This window comes from Primulina eburnea, chromosome 1 (assembly GCF_022965805.1).
Source record: "Primulina eburnea isolate SZY01 chromosome 1, ASM2296580v1, whole genome shotgun sequence".
NCBI classification, from domain to species: domain Eukaryota; kingdom Viridiplantae; phylum Streptophyta; class Magnoliopsida; order Lamiales; family Gesneriaceae; genus Primulina; species Primulina eburnea.
The window spans coordinates 7,185,548-7,201,301 of record NC_133101.1 but is presented as its reverse complement, the minus strand read 5'-3'; the positions used below and the strand labels follow the sequence as shown (position 1 = coordinate 7,201,301).

The 15,754-nt window shown below is 31.0% G+C and overlaps 1 protein-coding gene and 1 long non-coding RNA gene across 3 annotated transcripts; both read right to left on the bottom strand.

The window, feature by feature from the left end:
- Positions 1–1,654: 1,654 nt before the first annotated feature.
- LOC140810838 (uncharacterized) lies at positions 1,655–8,162 on the bottom strand. Of its 2 annotated transcripts, none has more exons than XR_012113317.1 (3): positions 8,005–8,162; positions 2,600–2,834; positions 1,655–1,824 (listed from the first exon to the last, which is right to left on the bottom strand). It is a non-coding gene; the product is annotated as an uncharacterized lncRNA (long non-coding RNA). The 2 variants fall into 2 exon arrangements; XR_012113314.1 differs by lacking the exon at positions 8,005–8,162 and adding an exon at positions 2,932–3,089.
- A 2,531-nt stretch (positions 8,163–10,693) lies between these two features.
- Positions 10,694–15,067, bottom strand: LOC140825425 (uncharacterized). Its single transcript, XM_073187191.1, has 8 exons — positions 14,681–15,067; positions 13,836–13,975; positions 13,538–13,637; positions 13,339–13,437; positions 12,777–13,124; positions 12,118–12,210; positions 11,833–12,039; positions 10,694–11,305 (listed from the first exon to the last, which is right to left on the bottom strand). The coding sequence occupies exons 1-8, from the start codon at positions 14,987–14,989 to the stop codon at positions 11,042–11,044; spliced, it is 1,560 nt and encodes a 519-aa protein (XP_073043292.1). The 5' UTR covers positions 14,990–15,067; the 3' UTR covers positions 10,694–11,041.
- Positions 15,068–15,754: the final 687 nt, after the last annotated feature.

Genomic DNA, 15,754 nt, shown 5'->3' with positions numbered 1-15,754 from the left:
CATCGTTGTTATCATCTATTTTGCTTGTGGCGGTGGTCAGCCATATTTACGACGTTTTTTTTCTAACCGGAGGTTCCTTATTTAATCCCCGCGGGGATTTAGTTCCCATCGGGCCCTATACCCGATTCTATCTAGCTAATTGATTTAAAAATTCTCATCGACTTCACGAGCTTTAAATTTGATGTAGCAGCATGTTGTTCTCATATAAAGACCAGTCCAAAATCTTCCCACGTAACATGCATGCATCTTGAAATATGTCTCACATAAGAATTGTTTATGGTATGCCGTAAATTGCGTGCCTGCATATTTAGTGCCCGTGTGCCTTTGGAGATTTATCACATAAGCGCTTGTGTGCCTGCATATTTAGTGGTATTTCATGTAAAATAGGTATCAAAACCTTTGATATTTGCAAAGTTCGGGAATAATACGGTTTTAAAATCGCAAAAATCGAGCAATATGCTGCTTGAATACTACCCTTATGACGTTAGTATATATTGATGTTCACGACTGTGGTTTAAATTTATGATTGCATGCCATTAATTGAGGACAAGGACTGAAAATAGACATGAAACCTTGAATTTATGACTGCATGCAATTAATTGAGGATGGGACGACAAAACCAAACATACACTTCAAAACTTTAAATAAGTCCATTCCTTCCTCAGTACTCATGCATGTTCTGCTCTTGGGAAATCATATATATTCGTTTTGGTTCTAATATTATTTCTTGTTAATTATATTGTTTTTGTTGTTAATAAAATGAGGAAGAGGAACCTAAGTCCGTGATGAAGTTTATGCATAAAATGATCTATCTGAAGTTAAATGCTTCTCCATCAAATCTAACCAAAGTGATTAATTCTATGCTCATCAGCGTAAACGAAAATCCGCGAAGCTATACCATCAGCTAAAGTGACAAGGTCATTACGAGACTTTCTTGGTGCAACGAACACTTTGTATGTTCTTGTGATAATGTTTGGTCTTTTCACGGGTCTATTAAATGGAACTGGACCAAGTTAGCTAGTTGCATTTTTGTCATTATTTTCTGGATTCTAATGAGTTGTGTTAAGTGAACACTACTAAAAAAATGTCTTGTTTGTTACAATATTCGCAGCACTGGAATTTGATTTGCTTTCTGTAGTACCGAGTGCTTATCGCTTTACCAAGTGGTAATGATGGAACTCAATCTTTTAAACCACACAGCAGTTCAAGCACCACGATTCAATCGCTCTACCAAGTAAGGACAATTATTGCACTCAACAATCTCCCTCCCAATAATTGCACTCCTTGCAATCAATGGGAATCGAACTCGTGACCTTGGCTCTGATACCAATTATAGGACCGAATGCTTACCGTTTTACCAAAAGCTATAGCTAGTGGTAATGATGCAACTCAAATCTTTTAAACCACACAGCAGTTCAAGCAACACGATTCGATCGCTCTACCAAGTAGGCAGGGGCGGAGCCAGACGAGCTAAAATTTTAAACTCTATAATTTTTTAATGTATTAAATTGATCTACCCGGGCTAATATTATATTATTCCAAAATTTATAAAATTTATATATAATTTTTTTAAAAAAAAAATGGGCCAGCCCAGGTACAAGAGCCTTTGGCTCCGCCCTTACAAGTAGGGACAATTATTGCACCAACACTTTCCATTACAAGGTAAATGCGGAATCATATAAATATATTTGATAATGAAGAGTTTTTATTAATAAGCAATTAGGACAATTCCATCACTAGCAGTACAATTAATGTGTGTGGTCGATTCTGTCCTCGTCCTTGTCGCAATCCGCACCACTCATGGGAAGTGGCAGTTACCATATGCTGCACCAAAATGGTCAAACTTTTTAAATCTTAAATTTTCCCCAAAAAATAATACAATTTCGAATTAAAAATTCTTGACAATACGCGGAAATTAAACAAAAAACATCCAGTATTTTAAATTTTATCTATTTGAACTATCCAGTTGTGACACACGCGAAATATTTTTTTACACAAAATAAAGAATAATATATATTATTATTATTTTGTAGAATATATATACATAGTTTTTTAGGATTTGTGATTATTTTGATATGATTTTTATTTAGATAATAGTGATGAAATTATATTAAATATATAATTTATTGAAATAATATGTAAATTTTTGAACTTCTGGAGTTGAATGAAATATGGTAGTTATGAATAAATTACAAATGTATTAATTTTTTTAAAATAAATTATTATTTTTCTAAATTGACGAGGATATTTTTGTAAAACTAATTTAGTGTCACAAAGACGGACCATTAAGTATCTCAAACTTTACATATTTTTTTATTTAAATATTCAAGTCCGAAACTAATTAATACACGAATTTTAATTTGTGATAAAACGTAAAATTTGGAAATAAAATATAGCCAACATATATAAATCACAAAAAAGTCATGATATAACAACTAAAAATATCATTAGTTGAACATGAAAGATATGTATATACTCCAGTTGTTTAATGATATTTATGTCAGCAAATAGGTAATTATATTTCGATTTTTATATATAAAGCATTATATTTTTTTATAAACAAAAATTAATTATTTTTCTGTATATATATATAACTTACAAGGATCCTCAAGCGTTATTCTTGAGATATTGTTAGGCCAGTCGCATTTTCCGTCGGCACGTCTGTAGACGAGATCGAACGCATACGATGCATGATTCATTACTGTGTTGGGAAGATAACACGAACCACCCGGCTCTATAATGCTGCAATCGAAATTCAAAATCGTGCAAGCATAGTATATATATTCTTTTAACAAATCATCAGGGGCGTCTTTTTTGGCGACACAAAACTTAACCTGTATCAGATGAACAAATTAGTTATTATCTAATAAGTAATAACATATAGTTAAATCGAATCTTCGACGTGCTAAAAAAACCAACGAAAGAACGTACTTTGCCATGATCGTCAAGTTTAGGGTTTTCCCGTATCGCATAGAGGGTTGTTATGTATAGACAAAGACATAAACAAATAATGACAGTGAAAGAAGAAAGATTGTTTATTGCCATGGATATTTGAATTCTTGTACTAAATTAATTGTCTGGTTTTTTGTTTGTTTCTTGTGATGAATAAATCTTGTAGAATAAACGAGTTTAAATAGTGATATTTGGAAATTAATTAATATTTATTTTGATATGATTCTTGTGGATTCGGTCATAAGTTTACTGAATTTTAATAAATTTCAAATAACACAAAAAGGCATTTGCAAGTGATTTATTAGCAAGATTGCTTGAATTCTCGAAATTCAAACTAAAATTGGTTGTAAAGTCGATATTATAATATTATTACCGCGTTGGGAATTAATAATAGGTTAATCTTGCGTCCAATGCACCTAACCAAATATAAAGTTGATACCGAACGAATTTATAATATGTGTTGGGTGTAATAATTGTCCCTGCTTGGTAGAGCGATCGAACCGCGGTGCTTGAGTTGTTGTGCGGTTTAAAAGATTTGAGTTGCACCATTACTACTAGCTATAACTTTTGGTAAAGCGGTAAACACTCGGTCCTACAATTGGTATCAGAGCCAAGGTCACGGGTTCGATTCCCATTGATTGCAAAGAGTGCAATTAATGGGAGGGAGATTGTTGAGTGCAATAATTGTCCCTGCTTGGTAGAGTGATCGAACCGTGGTGCTTGAGTTGTTGTGCGGTTTAAAAGATTTGAGTTGCACCATTACCACTAGTTATAGTTATTGGTAAAACGGTAAGCACTCGGTCCTACAATATGTATATTTTTTTTAAAGTTCGATTGAGATTTTTGCGATACGTGGATTGAAAAAAACTGAAATTTGTATTAATGACGATTTTCTGTTACATTCGGGTAATCTATTTTAAATCGTGAAAGATTATCGATAATTGAATTACTTTTATACCAATTTCTTCTTTTTAAAATTGTAGTACCCGATATCATAGATTTATTGAATTTTTTTTAAAAATAATAGACTTTTGTAAGGTTAATAAATTTCTAATAGATTTTTGTATTAATTACCCACAAACTCGACTCGATCCGAAAAAAATCAGGTTTGAGTTTGGGTTTTCGGGTTCGGGGCAGATCAGGTTGGACCCGATTGCTGACCAAAAAAAAAATGATCGGGTTGGGATCGGATCAACCCGAAAATTATAAAAAAATTTAAAAATATAACTAGTAAATATTGCCTATATTTTTATATTTTGTATGTCTGAAAAAATATTTATTATATATTTATATCATAAATTTATTATTATTTTAAACATTTTTTTATTTTTTAAATAATTTTTTATTTGATTTTATAAATATACTTTATTTTTTCTACAACTAGATTTTCAAATTCAAATCATATATATAAGAGAGATTTTATTATTATATATCTAAATTAAAATATTAATATTATTTATTTAAATTTTATTTAATTTTCTTTTAAAAATTTTTATAAAAAATTCAAATTCAAGTTATACGAGTTTATCAGGTTGATCGGGTTGATTCGGGTTTATGTTCGGGTTGGGAGTTTTCGGATTGAGCAATTTTTGAATAGTACTGTTGCTCGACCCGACCCGACCCACCTAATTGACTCCCCTAGAAAATCAATTAGTTATAAAATATTTTCATAGACTCTTCTAGATTTACTTTGGAAGATTTTTAGACGCTAATAAATTTTTTTCATAGATTATACCCAATAATATAAATAAATACATTAAAAATTTAATGAATGTCATTTTATAATGCGCACACATACACACACACACACACACATATATATATATATATATATATATATTTATATATCATAAAAAACTATTGTGCGATCGTTTCAAACATCAGTTTTGTGAGAAGAATCTCATACCTAACTCGACTCATATAAATTATTATTTTTATGTTAATGTATTATTTTTTACTCTAAGTATGAACTGACTAGATCGTCTCACGGATATAGATCCATGAGACGACTTTACATGAAACCTACTATATGTGTGTGTATTGTGTGTGTAAGTGTTTATATATCAAGTTTAAAATATCTAAAGTAATTAAATTTAATGTTTTTTTATAAACACAATAATAATTTTTTCTTGAAAAATATTTTATTTAAAAAAAAATATCATTAGATTTCTTTTTATCTATATATATTATATCAAAATGAAATATTCTTTATTTAATTCTACTTTTGAATTTTTTAGTTAAATAATCATATGATTCGTAACATAAAAAAATATGATAAAAAATGTTTTTAAACTTTCAAATTTTAATATAATCCCTCGAATTCAAAAAAAAATATTTAATACCAGAAATGTTAAATATATATATGCACATATCGCACACAAATATTAAAAGCTCATACAACGAAATCAAAGTTTAAATACATAATAAAGTGAAACCATAATAGGACAAATTATATTTTCCCCTTTTGTTGCAAATTTAGTAAAATTTGAGTCCAAAATGTGATTCACGGTCGAAGTCTAACTGGGGAGCAATTTAATAACCATTGCTTTTATTTATAATATTTTTTCTTGATATAATGGACATTAATCATAAATTTTTTTTCCTTTATATGATGAATGATATTTTAAAATAATATATGTTTAAATTTTTTGAATTTATTTAATATTGTTAATTAAATTCACATTGTTTTTTGGGCTTTGAATTGTATTTTGTTTATCTCTTCACAGTAACTCAAATAATAATAGTAACAATAATACGCATAAATTTTTTATGAGACGATTCTATATGTATATATCTGAGAGACGTGATTCAATCTATATATAAAACAAAAGTAATAATTCTGATATAATTTTTTTTTTATGGATCGGATCGAATAAGAGATTCATCTAACAAAATTAACGCATGATACGATTTCATAAGAATTTTTGTGTAATATTTTTATGAATATGTCGTATATTTTCTCACTTCATTTTTAAAGAAGGATATCATTAACACAGTAATTTTTATTCAATTTTATAAGAAATATTATATAATAAGATTAAACATGCCATGTAACAATTATTACATCATCATCATCATATTAATAAACATCAATAAATAAAATCATGTTTATTAAGATCCAAATTTATTTTTTTTCCTTTTCACGATAATACAAATATATGCGAAAATAGAAAATGAAATCATCACATAAAAGAGAGAGGCAACCATAACAAAAAATATAATATTACTAAATAATTTGAATTAAACTCGTGAAAATGGTGGATTATATATGATATCCTATGAATAGGCCAATCAAAATCAGGCCCAAACAATACTTTGGATCCCGGCTCATTCCCAACAAAGTTAGGAGGTACATGACAGACCAATGTATTCTCCTATAAATATCAGGTTTGAGAGTCTAATTAATGATTCACTAAATTGATGTTCACTAGCATCCTTGTCTGCATTCGGACTAGCATCACCTATTATAACCGAATCTTAAGTTTTCAATGAATATCAATATATATTCCCATGTTGATTAAACCATGGGTTATTCCAACTTCCAAGACGATAGTTTCAGTTCATCTATTATATGATTTAAAAAAATTGAGTTACATCGTTTAATCTCGATTTATTTTTTATATTGAAACAAATATTCATTAGATTTAAAAAAGATCAATGCTTGATCACATTTGTGGAGGATAAGTTTCAAAACTTTCCGCATGGTGTTTGGGATGAAGGCATTTCATGTTTTTAGCCGGTTAACTCGAGATCATTGTTTTATGAAGAAACCGTATGCTGAGTTGAGAAAGAATATAGTAAAAAGTTTAACTAAATTTAATTAAGGTGATATGTTGAATATATTATACGTTAGAATATATAAAAAAATAAATTCCACTTAAGCTGAAATTTTAAATACAATATTCGCAGCATTGGAATCGGATTTGCTTTACATTACAAGTAAATATATTTGATAATGAAGAGTTTTTATTAATAAGCAATTAGGACAATTCCTTCACTAGCAGTACAATTAATGTGTGCGCATGGTCGATTCTGTCCTCGTCCTTGTCGCAATCTGCACCACTCATGGGAACCGGCATTTACCATATGCTGCACCAAAATGGTCAAACTTTTTAAATCTCTAATTTTCCCCAAAAATTAGAACAATTTCGAATTGACAATACGCGGAAATTATACAAAAACATCCAGCATTTTAAATTTTATCTATTTGAACTAGTCAATTGCGACACATGCCATATATTTTTCGCACAAAATAAAGAATATATATATATATATATATATATATATATATATATATATATATATATATATATATATATATGGTCAACTATATCGATATTGACAAAAAAAAATAATACTCTTAGCATAAAAAGTAATAAATTTTCATAACGACCCAAAAAAGAGATCTATCTCACAAAATACGACTCGTGAGACCGTCTCATACAAGTTTTTTCCTTGAAATAATGTGTAAATTTTTGAACTTTTGAAGGTGAATGAAATATGGTAATTATGAGTAAATTACGAATATACTTTTTAAAATAAAATATTATTTTTCTAAATTGACCAGGATATTTTCGTAAAACTAATTTAGTGTCACAAAGTCGGATCACTAAGTATCTCAAACTTTACATTTTTTCTATTTAAATATTCAAGTCCGAAACTAATTAATCCACAAATTTTAATTTTAAAAAACGTAAACTATATATATATATATAACTTACAAGGATCCTCAAGCGTTATTCTTGAGATATTGTTAGGCCAGTCGCATTTTCCGGCGGCATTTCTGTAGACGAGATCGAACGCATACGATGCATGATTCATTACTGTGTTGGGAAGATAACACGAACCACCCGGCTTTATAACGCTGCAATTGAAATTCAAAATCGTACAAGCATAGTATATATATTCTTTTAACAAATCATCCGGGGCGTTTTTTTTCGCGACACAATACTTAGCCTGTGTAAGATGAACAAATTAGTTATTATCTAATAAGAAATAACATATAATTAAATTGAATCGTCGTCGTGCTAAAAAAAACGCGAAAGAACTTACTCTGCCATGATCGTCGAGTTTAGGGTTTTCTCGTATCGCATAGACGGTTATTATATATAGACAAAGACATAAACAAACAATGGCAGTGAAAGAAGAAAGATTGTTTCTTGCCATGGATATTTGAATTCTTGTACTAAATTAATTGTCTGGTTTTTTGTTTGTTTCTTGTGATAAATAAATCTTGTAGACTAAACGTGTTTAAATAGTGATATTTTGGAAATTAATATTTATTTTGATATGATTCTTGTGGATTTTGTCATATGTTTGACTTAATTTTAATCAATTTCAAATTTATTTAGCAAGATTGCTTGAAATTTCGAAATTCAAACTAAAATTAGTTGTAAAGTCGATATTATAATATTATTACCGTGTTGGGAATTAATAATAGGTTAATCTTGCGTCCAATGCACCTAACCAAATATAAAGTGATACCGAATGAATTTATAATATGTATATTTTTTATGAAGATTTCTGCTATATGTGAATTGCAAAGACTGAAATGTGTATTAATGAAGATTTTCTGTTATATTCGGGTAATCTATTTTAAATCGTGAAAGATTTAAGTATCAATCATTGAATTACATGTATACCGATTTCTTTTTTAAAATTGTAGTACTCGATATAATTATGTCGCTTGTATTCAATGCATAGATTTAATGACTTTTTTAAAATAATAGATTTTGTCAGGTTAATAAATTTCTAATAGAAAATCACTTAGTTATAAAATATTTTCATAGACTCTTCTTCATTTACTTTGGAAGATTTGTAGAGACTCATAATTTTTTTTCATAAATTATGCCCAGTTATTAAAATAAATACATTTAAAAAATTAATTAACGTCATTTATATATAAATATTACAAAAATATTGTGAGATCGTCTGAAGCATCAGTTTTGTGAGTAGAATCTTTTACTTGGCTCGACTCATAAAAATTTTATTTTTATATTGTCTTATTATTTTTCACTCTAAGTATGGACCGAGTAGATCATCTCACGTATATAAATTTGTGAGACGATCTTACATGAAACGTAATGTGTGTGTATAAGTTTGAGATATCTAAAGTAACTAAATTTAATATCAAGTTTTTTATAAATTTAAAATACTCTTTTTTAAATTGCAAAATATTTTATTTTTAATAAAAAATATCATTAAATTTATTTTAGTAGATTTCATTTTATTTATATATTATATCAAAATAAAATATTCTTATTTTTAATTATACTTTTGAATTTTTTATTTAATTAATCATATAATTTGTAACATAAAAATATTGTTAAAAAACGTTTTTAAACTTTCAAATTTTAATATAATATCTCGAATTCAAAAAGAAATATTTAATACCAAAAATCTATTATATATTATAATAATCAAATTTCTTCTCTTTTTTATCATCCTCTTCAACACCAAAACAAATTTCTTTTTTCTATCATAATATTATTACATTTTTTTTATTGAAATTAAGTTTAATAGAAAATAGATTTTTTGTCACAACAATATGTACAAACACACTAATTATAATATTCATATCAAATTACAAAGGTCCAATATTCATTGAGTGAGTCTCATGTGAGACCGTCTCACGGATCATAATCTGTGATACGAGTCAAATACTTTTAGCATAAAAAGTAATACTTTTTCATGGGTGACTCAAATAAGAGATCTGTCTCACAGATACGACTCGTGAGACCCTCTCACACAAGTTTTTGTTATATTCATTATATAAATTGATTAAACAATAATTTTTTATGAACATGACGAACTTAATTTTTTTTAAAAAGATATCATTAACACAGTAATTATTATCCAATTTTATAAGAAATATTATAATAATAAAATTAAACATGCCATCTGCGCACCCAGAAATGCTGGAAGACGTGAATTGACTTCAGATGTCGGCGGGCCAAATTTACCTCCGTACAAAGTAGACATCGGTGAACCATGAGTTCTCACGCGATTACGTCTCAATAATAATAATAATAAATAAATAAAATCATGTTTTTTAAGATCCAAATTTATTTTTTCCTTTTCACGATAATACAAATATATGTGAAAATTGAAAATCAAATCATCACATAAAAAAGAGGGCAAAAATTTGTGTGAGACGGTCTCACGGGTCATATGTGTGAGACGGATCTCTTATTTGGGTCATCCATGAAAAAGTATTACTTTTTATGCTAAGAGTATTACTTTTTATTATGAATATGAGTAAGGTTGACCCATCTCACAGATTAAGATCCGTGAGACGGTCTCACATAAGACTCACTCAAAAAAGAGAGGCAACCATAACCAAAAAAAGATATAAATAATATTGAGAATAAGACAAAAATTTGTGTGAGACGGTCTCACAGGTCGTTTTTGTGAGACGGATCTCTTATTTGGATCACTCATAAAAAAATATTACTTTTTATGCTAAGAGTATTACTTTTTATTGTGAATATGGGTAAGGTTGACTCGTCTCACAGATTATGACCCATGAGACAATCTCATATGAGACCAACTCTGAGAATAATTTGAATTAAACTCGTGAAAATGGTGGATTATATATATTCCCAAGTTGATTAATCCAAAGGTTATTCCAACTTTCATGACGATAGATTCACTTTATATTCCATATGATTTAAAAAAATTGAGTTGAAAATCGCGAAAGAAGAACGAGAACAAAAACATAAATCGTACCACACATCAGAGATACGAATGCATTACAATACTGCAATTGACTCATCAATAGAAGTCCTCTAATCATACTAAAGTTCAGTTTGATCTTAATATAGATGGGAGTTGGCAATATTTACATATCATGAAATTACCCTCAAATCTTCACCTAACATTCAGTTTTATGAAGAACTGAAAAAAAAATTGGCCCGTCGCGGTTAAAAGGGGATGATGACTACTTTTACGAAGGCGGGACGACAAGATTACTTTCAATCTCCTCCTCCTCCGTCTTTAGAGTAACAGAACTCTCTTGCCAACAATGAATGTCTTCGAATCAATACCTAAAATAATAGCTGTCACAGCTGAGCAATTGAGAAAAACAAGCTCAGAGTCCAGGAATAGATTCAAGATTGTATTTTTGAGAAGATGAACTTTCGTCCTCTCGGCCATCCTGCATCTGTGGCTTTTTTATGGCATCCAATGTGTGTAGATATGCGTAAGAGGCGTTTCGACTTGCTGATGGGCCTGGATTACTGATTTTACTCGCAAGGAAGCGGCGAATCAGGCCCCTAAGAAATGGAGCCATGGTATCTGGTTCGTGTTCTAAGTAATACATGATTCCACCCATGCATGCACAGAACAAAGCCACCTAGGATATTTGAGAATAAAAGTTAGCTCAGGGATAGAATAATACACTTTTGAATTCGGACTCGAACACAGTTCACAAGTGTGTTTCAATTATTTTTTATTAGATAATCACACCGTTGCTTAATTAATCTGGCAGTGAAAAGAATGTGGTTAATTACCACACCACAAAGTAGTTTCTCCACATCTTTGTGATCATTTTGCTAAGAGCCGATAATAATTAAACCATTAGTTGTGCCAGGGATTCAACTACTCCCGTAAAATTGGACTATATTTTGAGGGAGACTCTTTCGTACGATTGAGAAGAAGGAATTTTGGAAAAAAAGATTAAACTTTTCTAGGACAAGAAAAGGGAATAAAAATTGTTGATACTGGATATTGGTCTTATCAAGCAGAGGGAATAAGCATCTTTTCAGCATATCAGGAATTGCATAACCTTAATACACTCAAATGCATTTCAACAATAAATACTGTAAAGCATTGGTAGAATTCCCCAACTAATTTAACGAGATAAAGGAGAGTCCTTTGTACCTCAGCATTTTTTATATCTGGAAGCAAATGGCGATTCACTAAGATATACCATAAAGATTCTCCAGCTCGAGGAAGAACATACAAGGCCAACTCCCCACGTCTAGCTTTCTTTTCCAATAGCACAGACAGGGCAGAGATCCCCCCTGCAAGCCAATACAAGAGCTTGTGGTCCTTCAATGCCACTTTTCTGTGCATGCATATTACCCCCTTTTGTTGCCGGGATATGTTAATCAGTACAGTTATGATGGCTGAATGTTATATAAATGAAGCAGCAGGAAATGGTACCTGAAAGATGCCAACAAAAGCAGATAAGAACGTTGTAGAGCGCACAGCACCTTTAACAGCAAGCCAACAGGTTCGAACTGGAGCATCCATAAACTTTGAAAAGAGACAATACATAATTACCCACTAAGCGATTATGAGAACTTGCATTGACTAGAACTTAGCTAGGAACACGGTTACATAACTTACAACACTGAAGGCAAAATCATCTAGTAAATCTCATTTTTACAGAGTCTATATACCATAGAGGAGATAAGTCCAAATATTTTCCAAACTCGTTAAGATATTAACAGAGATTCTTCCATTTGCTAACACGATAAATGCAAAATAGAGACGCTTTTTGAATATTTGCTCGGACAAAGAAATAATCAATATCCTCTTCCAAAATGTACAAGGAAGAGCAGTAAAGGTGTATTCTTACACAAAAGTGCAATGATTAAATGGAAAATAAGCTCTCCATCATCTTCTAATTAAAAGCCTAGAACAGGTAACTTGAAATTATTATATCGAAAATGTGTACAGTTTATTTGATCCCCCTCGGACTTTTTGTCGAATATAACACATATTATTTGGTCAAACCTCATAAAATTTTTGATAAAAAATGAATGGACAGCGAAAACTACAAAGGCATGATTTTGAACATTAATAATGAGAGGATGTACCTTTTGCATGCGCAGAACAACAAAGGGCACAAATGTCAAAGAGAAATATAGAGGAAAAGTTTTCCTGAAGGTATCTCTGGCAGCATTTGCATTGTGAAATAAGCACGAGTCAGTATTAGGGTGGATAATAGAGCAAGGAACAATATCCGGAAACTCATCCAATTTCACAGTGCTAAATACTCTTCTGTTGGACAAGTAAGTAGATAGTGAGGTAATATCTACTGGAGAACCTCTACAGCAATCCCTCACAGCTTTGTACACTGGTGCAGCAACTGGACCCGTTTTCTGAATGAAATCTTGATATGATTTTGGCATGCTTTCAGGGCGCATAACAAAAGCATACATAACCTGAAATGTGCTTATAATTAGAAAATCGACAACAAAAGAACTGCATTAGAAAAAGGAATCGAAATTGAGCATCCTCTGTAACAAACAAAGATAATTTGTAGTGTGATAATATGTTCTAGAGCTTATACCAGAGATCATGACCCTAAAACAGAATATTGACCAAAAGAAAACAACAGTTACAATTGAGACTTTCAGAAAGTGATAAGTCAATTACTTGTGCACAGGCTATCGAAAAAAGCAGAGTGTCACCATGACTCCAATGGCTTCCCCAAAGGTGGAACTTGTTGTTGGATTTAGCCGAGTTATATGCACACTAGATAAGTGATCATATAATTTAGACAAAGTAAAAACATGCAAAAGCAGTCATAGTACCTCATACACTGGAAGAAAAACTAGGAAAATTGTACTCATACCTGAGCAAGCCTAGCCAAAAGATATAAAGCGAGCGTACGCCTACGGCTTGAATCATCTAATGCTAAGATAGATAATCCTGAGACTGCACCAGCTAAAAATCTGCCCCATCATCCCCTTTAACAATGTCATACATACGGAGATGGATAAATAATACAACGAAAATCTATTTAAAAAATTAAAGGCTCAAACAAAGAGATAATACCAAATCAAGAACTTTGAGATTTTCTTCAAGGACATAACATCATCAAGTAACGTGCAGTCAAAAACCAAGTAAATGAGCGATAAATGTTAACTTACGTATTCATTGGTGTCTCTTTCTTTCTAAGCTTTCTCAGCAAACACCTAAGAGCATGGTAGGAACCAGTCAATCCTCCAAAAAGCAAACCAATTCGGCATGCTTCCTCTCTCACTATAAGGTCTTTCTCAGATACAAGTTGCTGCAATCAAATAAATAGGTCACCAAAATATTAAATAACCCCAACCAGCAAATAATAAAACTCTTCCAAGTACATAGCACACTCTAACAAGTACATATCTTCTATCAAATCCGGGAACAGCACGCTTATGCGCATAAAGATTCATCCATAATCGGTTTTTATTTCTTCCAACTCTAAATCTTATTGTTATAAAATTCCTCAATCGACCATTGTTGACTACAGAGTTTGTTTTCCATCTAAATTTGATTTTGGACTACTTATGACATTCTCTTTGCATCAATTTTAATACCTCCCAGACCCCAGTTAACACGTTCATGTTGTGCTATTCATTCTACCATTATCGGTTGCCACCAGAACCCCAAACCTTTGCAGATTTCCCGAATCTCATTACAACCTCTTAAGCTAACCTTACCACACAATTCCCTGTCTTGCCCGTTTTATACACAATATTTCTATGTTATCATGATGATAGTCAAAGTAGGTAAACCATTGCAGCGATAAATACATCCACAGAAACGCATTTTCTGAAGCACATATATGTTGCTGAATATGAATCACAGACTGCCACACTTTTTTGGTCAAAATGACAAAGATCAAACTTTTATTCCAAAAATTTGGCGATTACACTGAAAAATGCATCAAGTAATCAACTTTCTAGAGAATCAAACAAACAAACTTAAAAAAAAGAGAAACATATAGCTAAACCTTGAGATCAAGGAGAGATGAATATGACTTCAGGCGAACCAGTTTAAACGCCCGAAGGAGAATCCCGATCCCCACCCGAATACCGTACGATAACAGAAAACTCTGGCAGAGGTTTCCGACGGCATTGGCGACGCAAGACTCATCAGCGTGGTCGCACGGCGGGTGGAGTCCTCCCTGAGCTCCTATCTTCCGGCGTTGCAGGTCCTTAATCGCTTCCTTGAGCCGCTCCTCTGCCTCACGGAGACGGTGCTCCGCTGAGTCCTGCGCGGAATCCGAGTCAAGCTGCGGCGGAGGCGGAGATGTGCGCATTTTACACGGATGGTTTAGTTTTCTGCATCCGATACTTCCTTTTGCTTTTATTAGTTTTCCTATTGGTTTTCTTCGTTTTGTGAGAAATGGTAACCATTTTGTAAATTATGTATTTTGGTAATTTTTAATATGTATTTTGATAATTTATTTTATAAAAAAATCGATGAAAATTATTTTTTTCTATTAATCTCATTTCTTTATAGAAAAAATAGATTTTAGAGTAGTTTTTCCCAAATAACTTTATATATCAATCATTGTTCATATGTTGTAACCACATATAACTAATCCAACAATCACGTTTTGGTTAATATTTATAAGTTTGATTTTTCTATCAATAATTTTTTGGACGAGTTTGTCACACAATACTTATTCAATATGATTATCTAATTAATGTGATTTACAGACTATTACATTATCTCAAATTTTATCCGGTGCGCTCCGAACCTTGTATTAGCTAAGCAACCTTGACTTGTTCTTGGATGATGTATCTATAACTACACACAAGGTCAGAAACTCGTTCACGCAAATTAGCCTCTAAGAATTCTTTCAAACGTTTTCTTTGATAGTTTTGTCTTTATTTTACCTTTTTCTCTAAATGTCACGATTCATATTACATTATTTTTAGTTTTTAACGATATGTAACTAAACCAATTTCATAACAAGATTATAAAATACTACAAATTCAGTTAGAAAACCTTCCCAATACGAAGGGACTAGAAAGCCTGACCAAACAGTACCAATCATTGTACACAAATTTTTTAAATA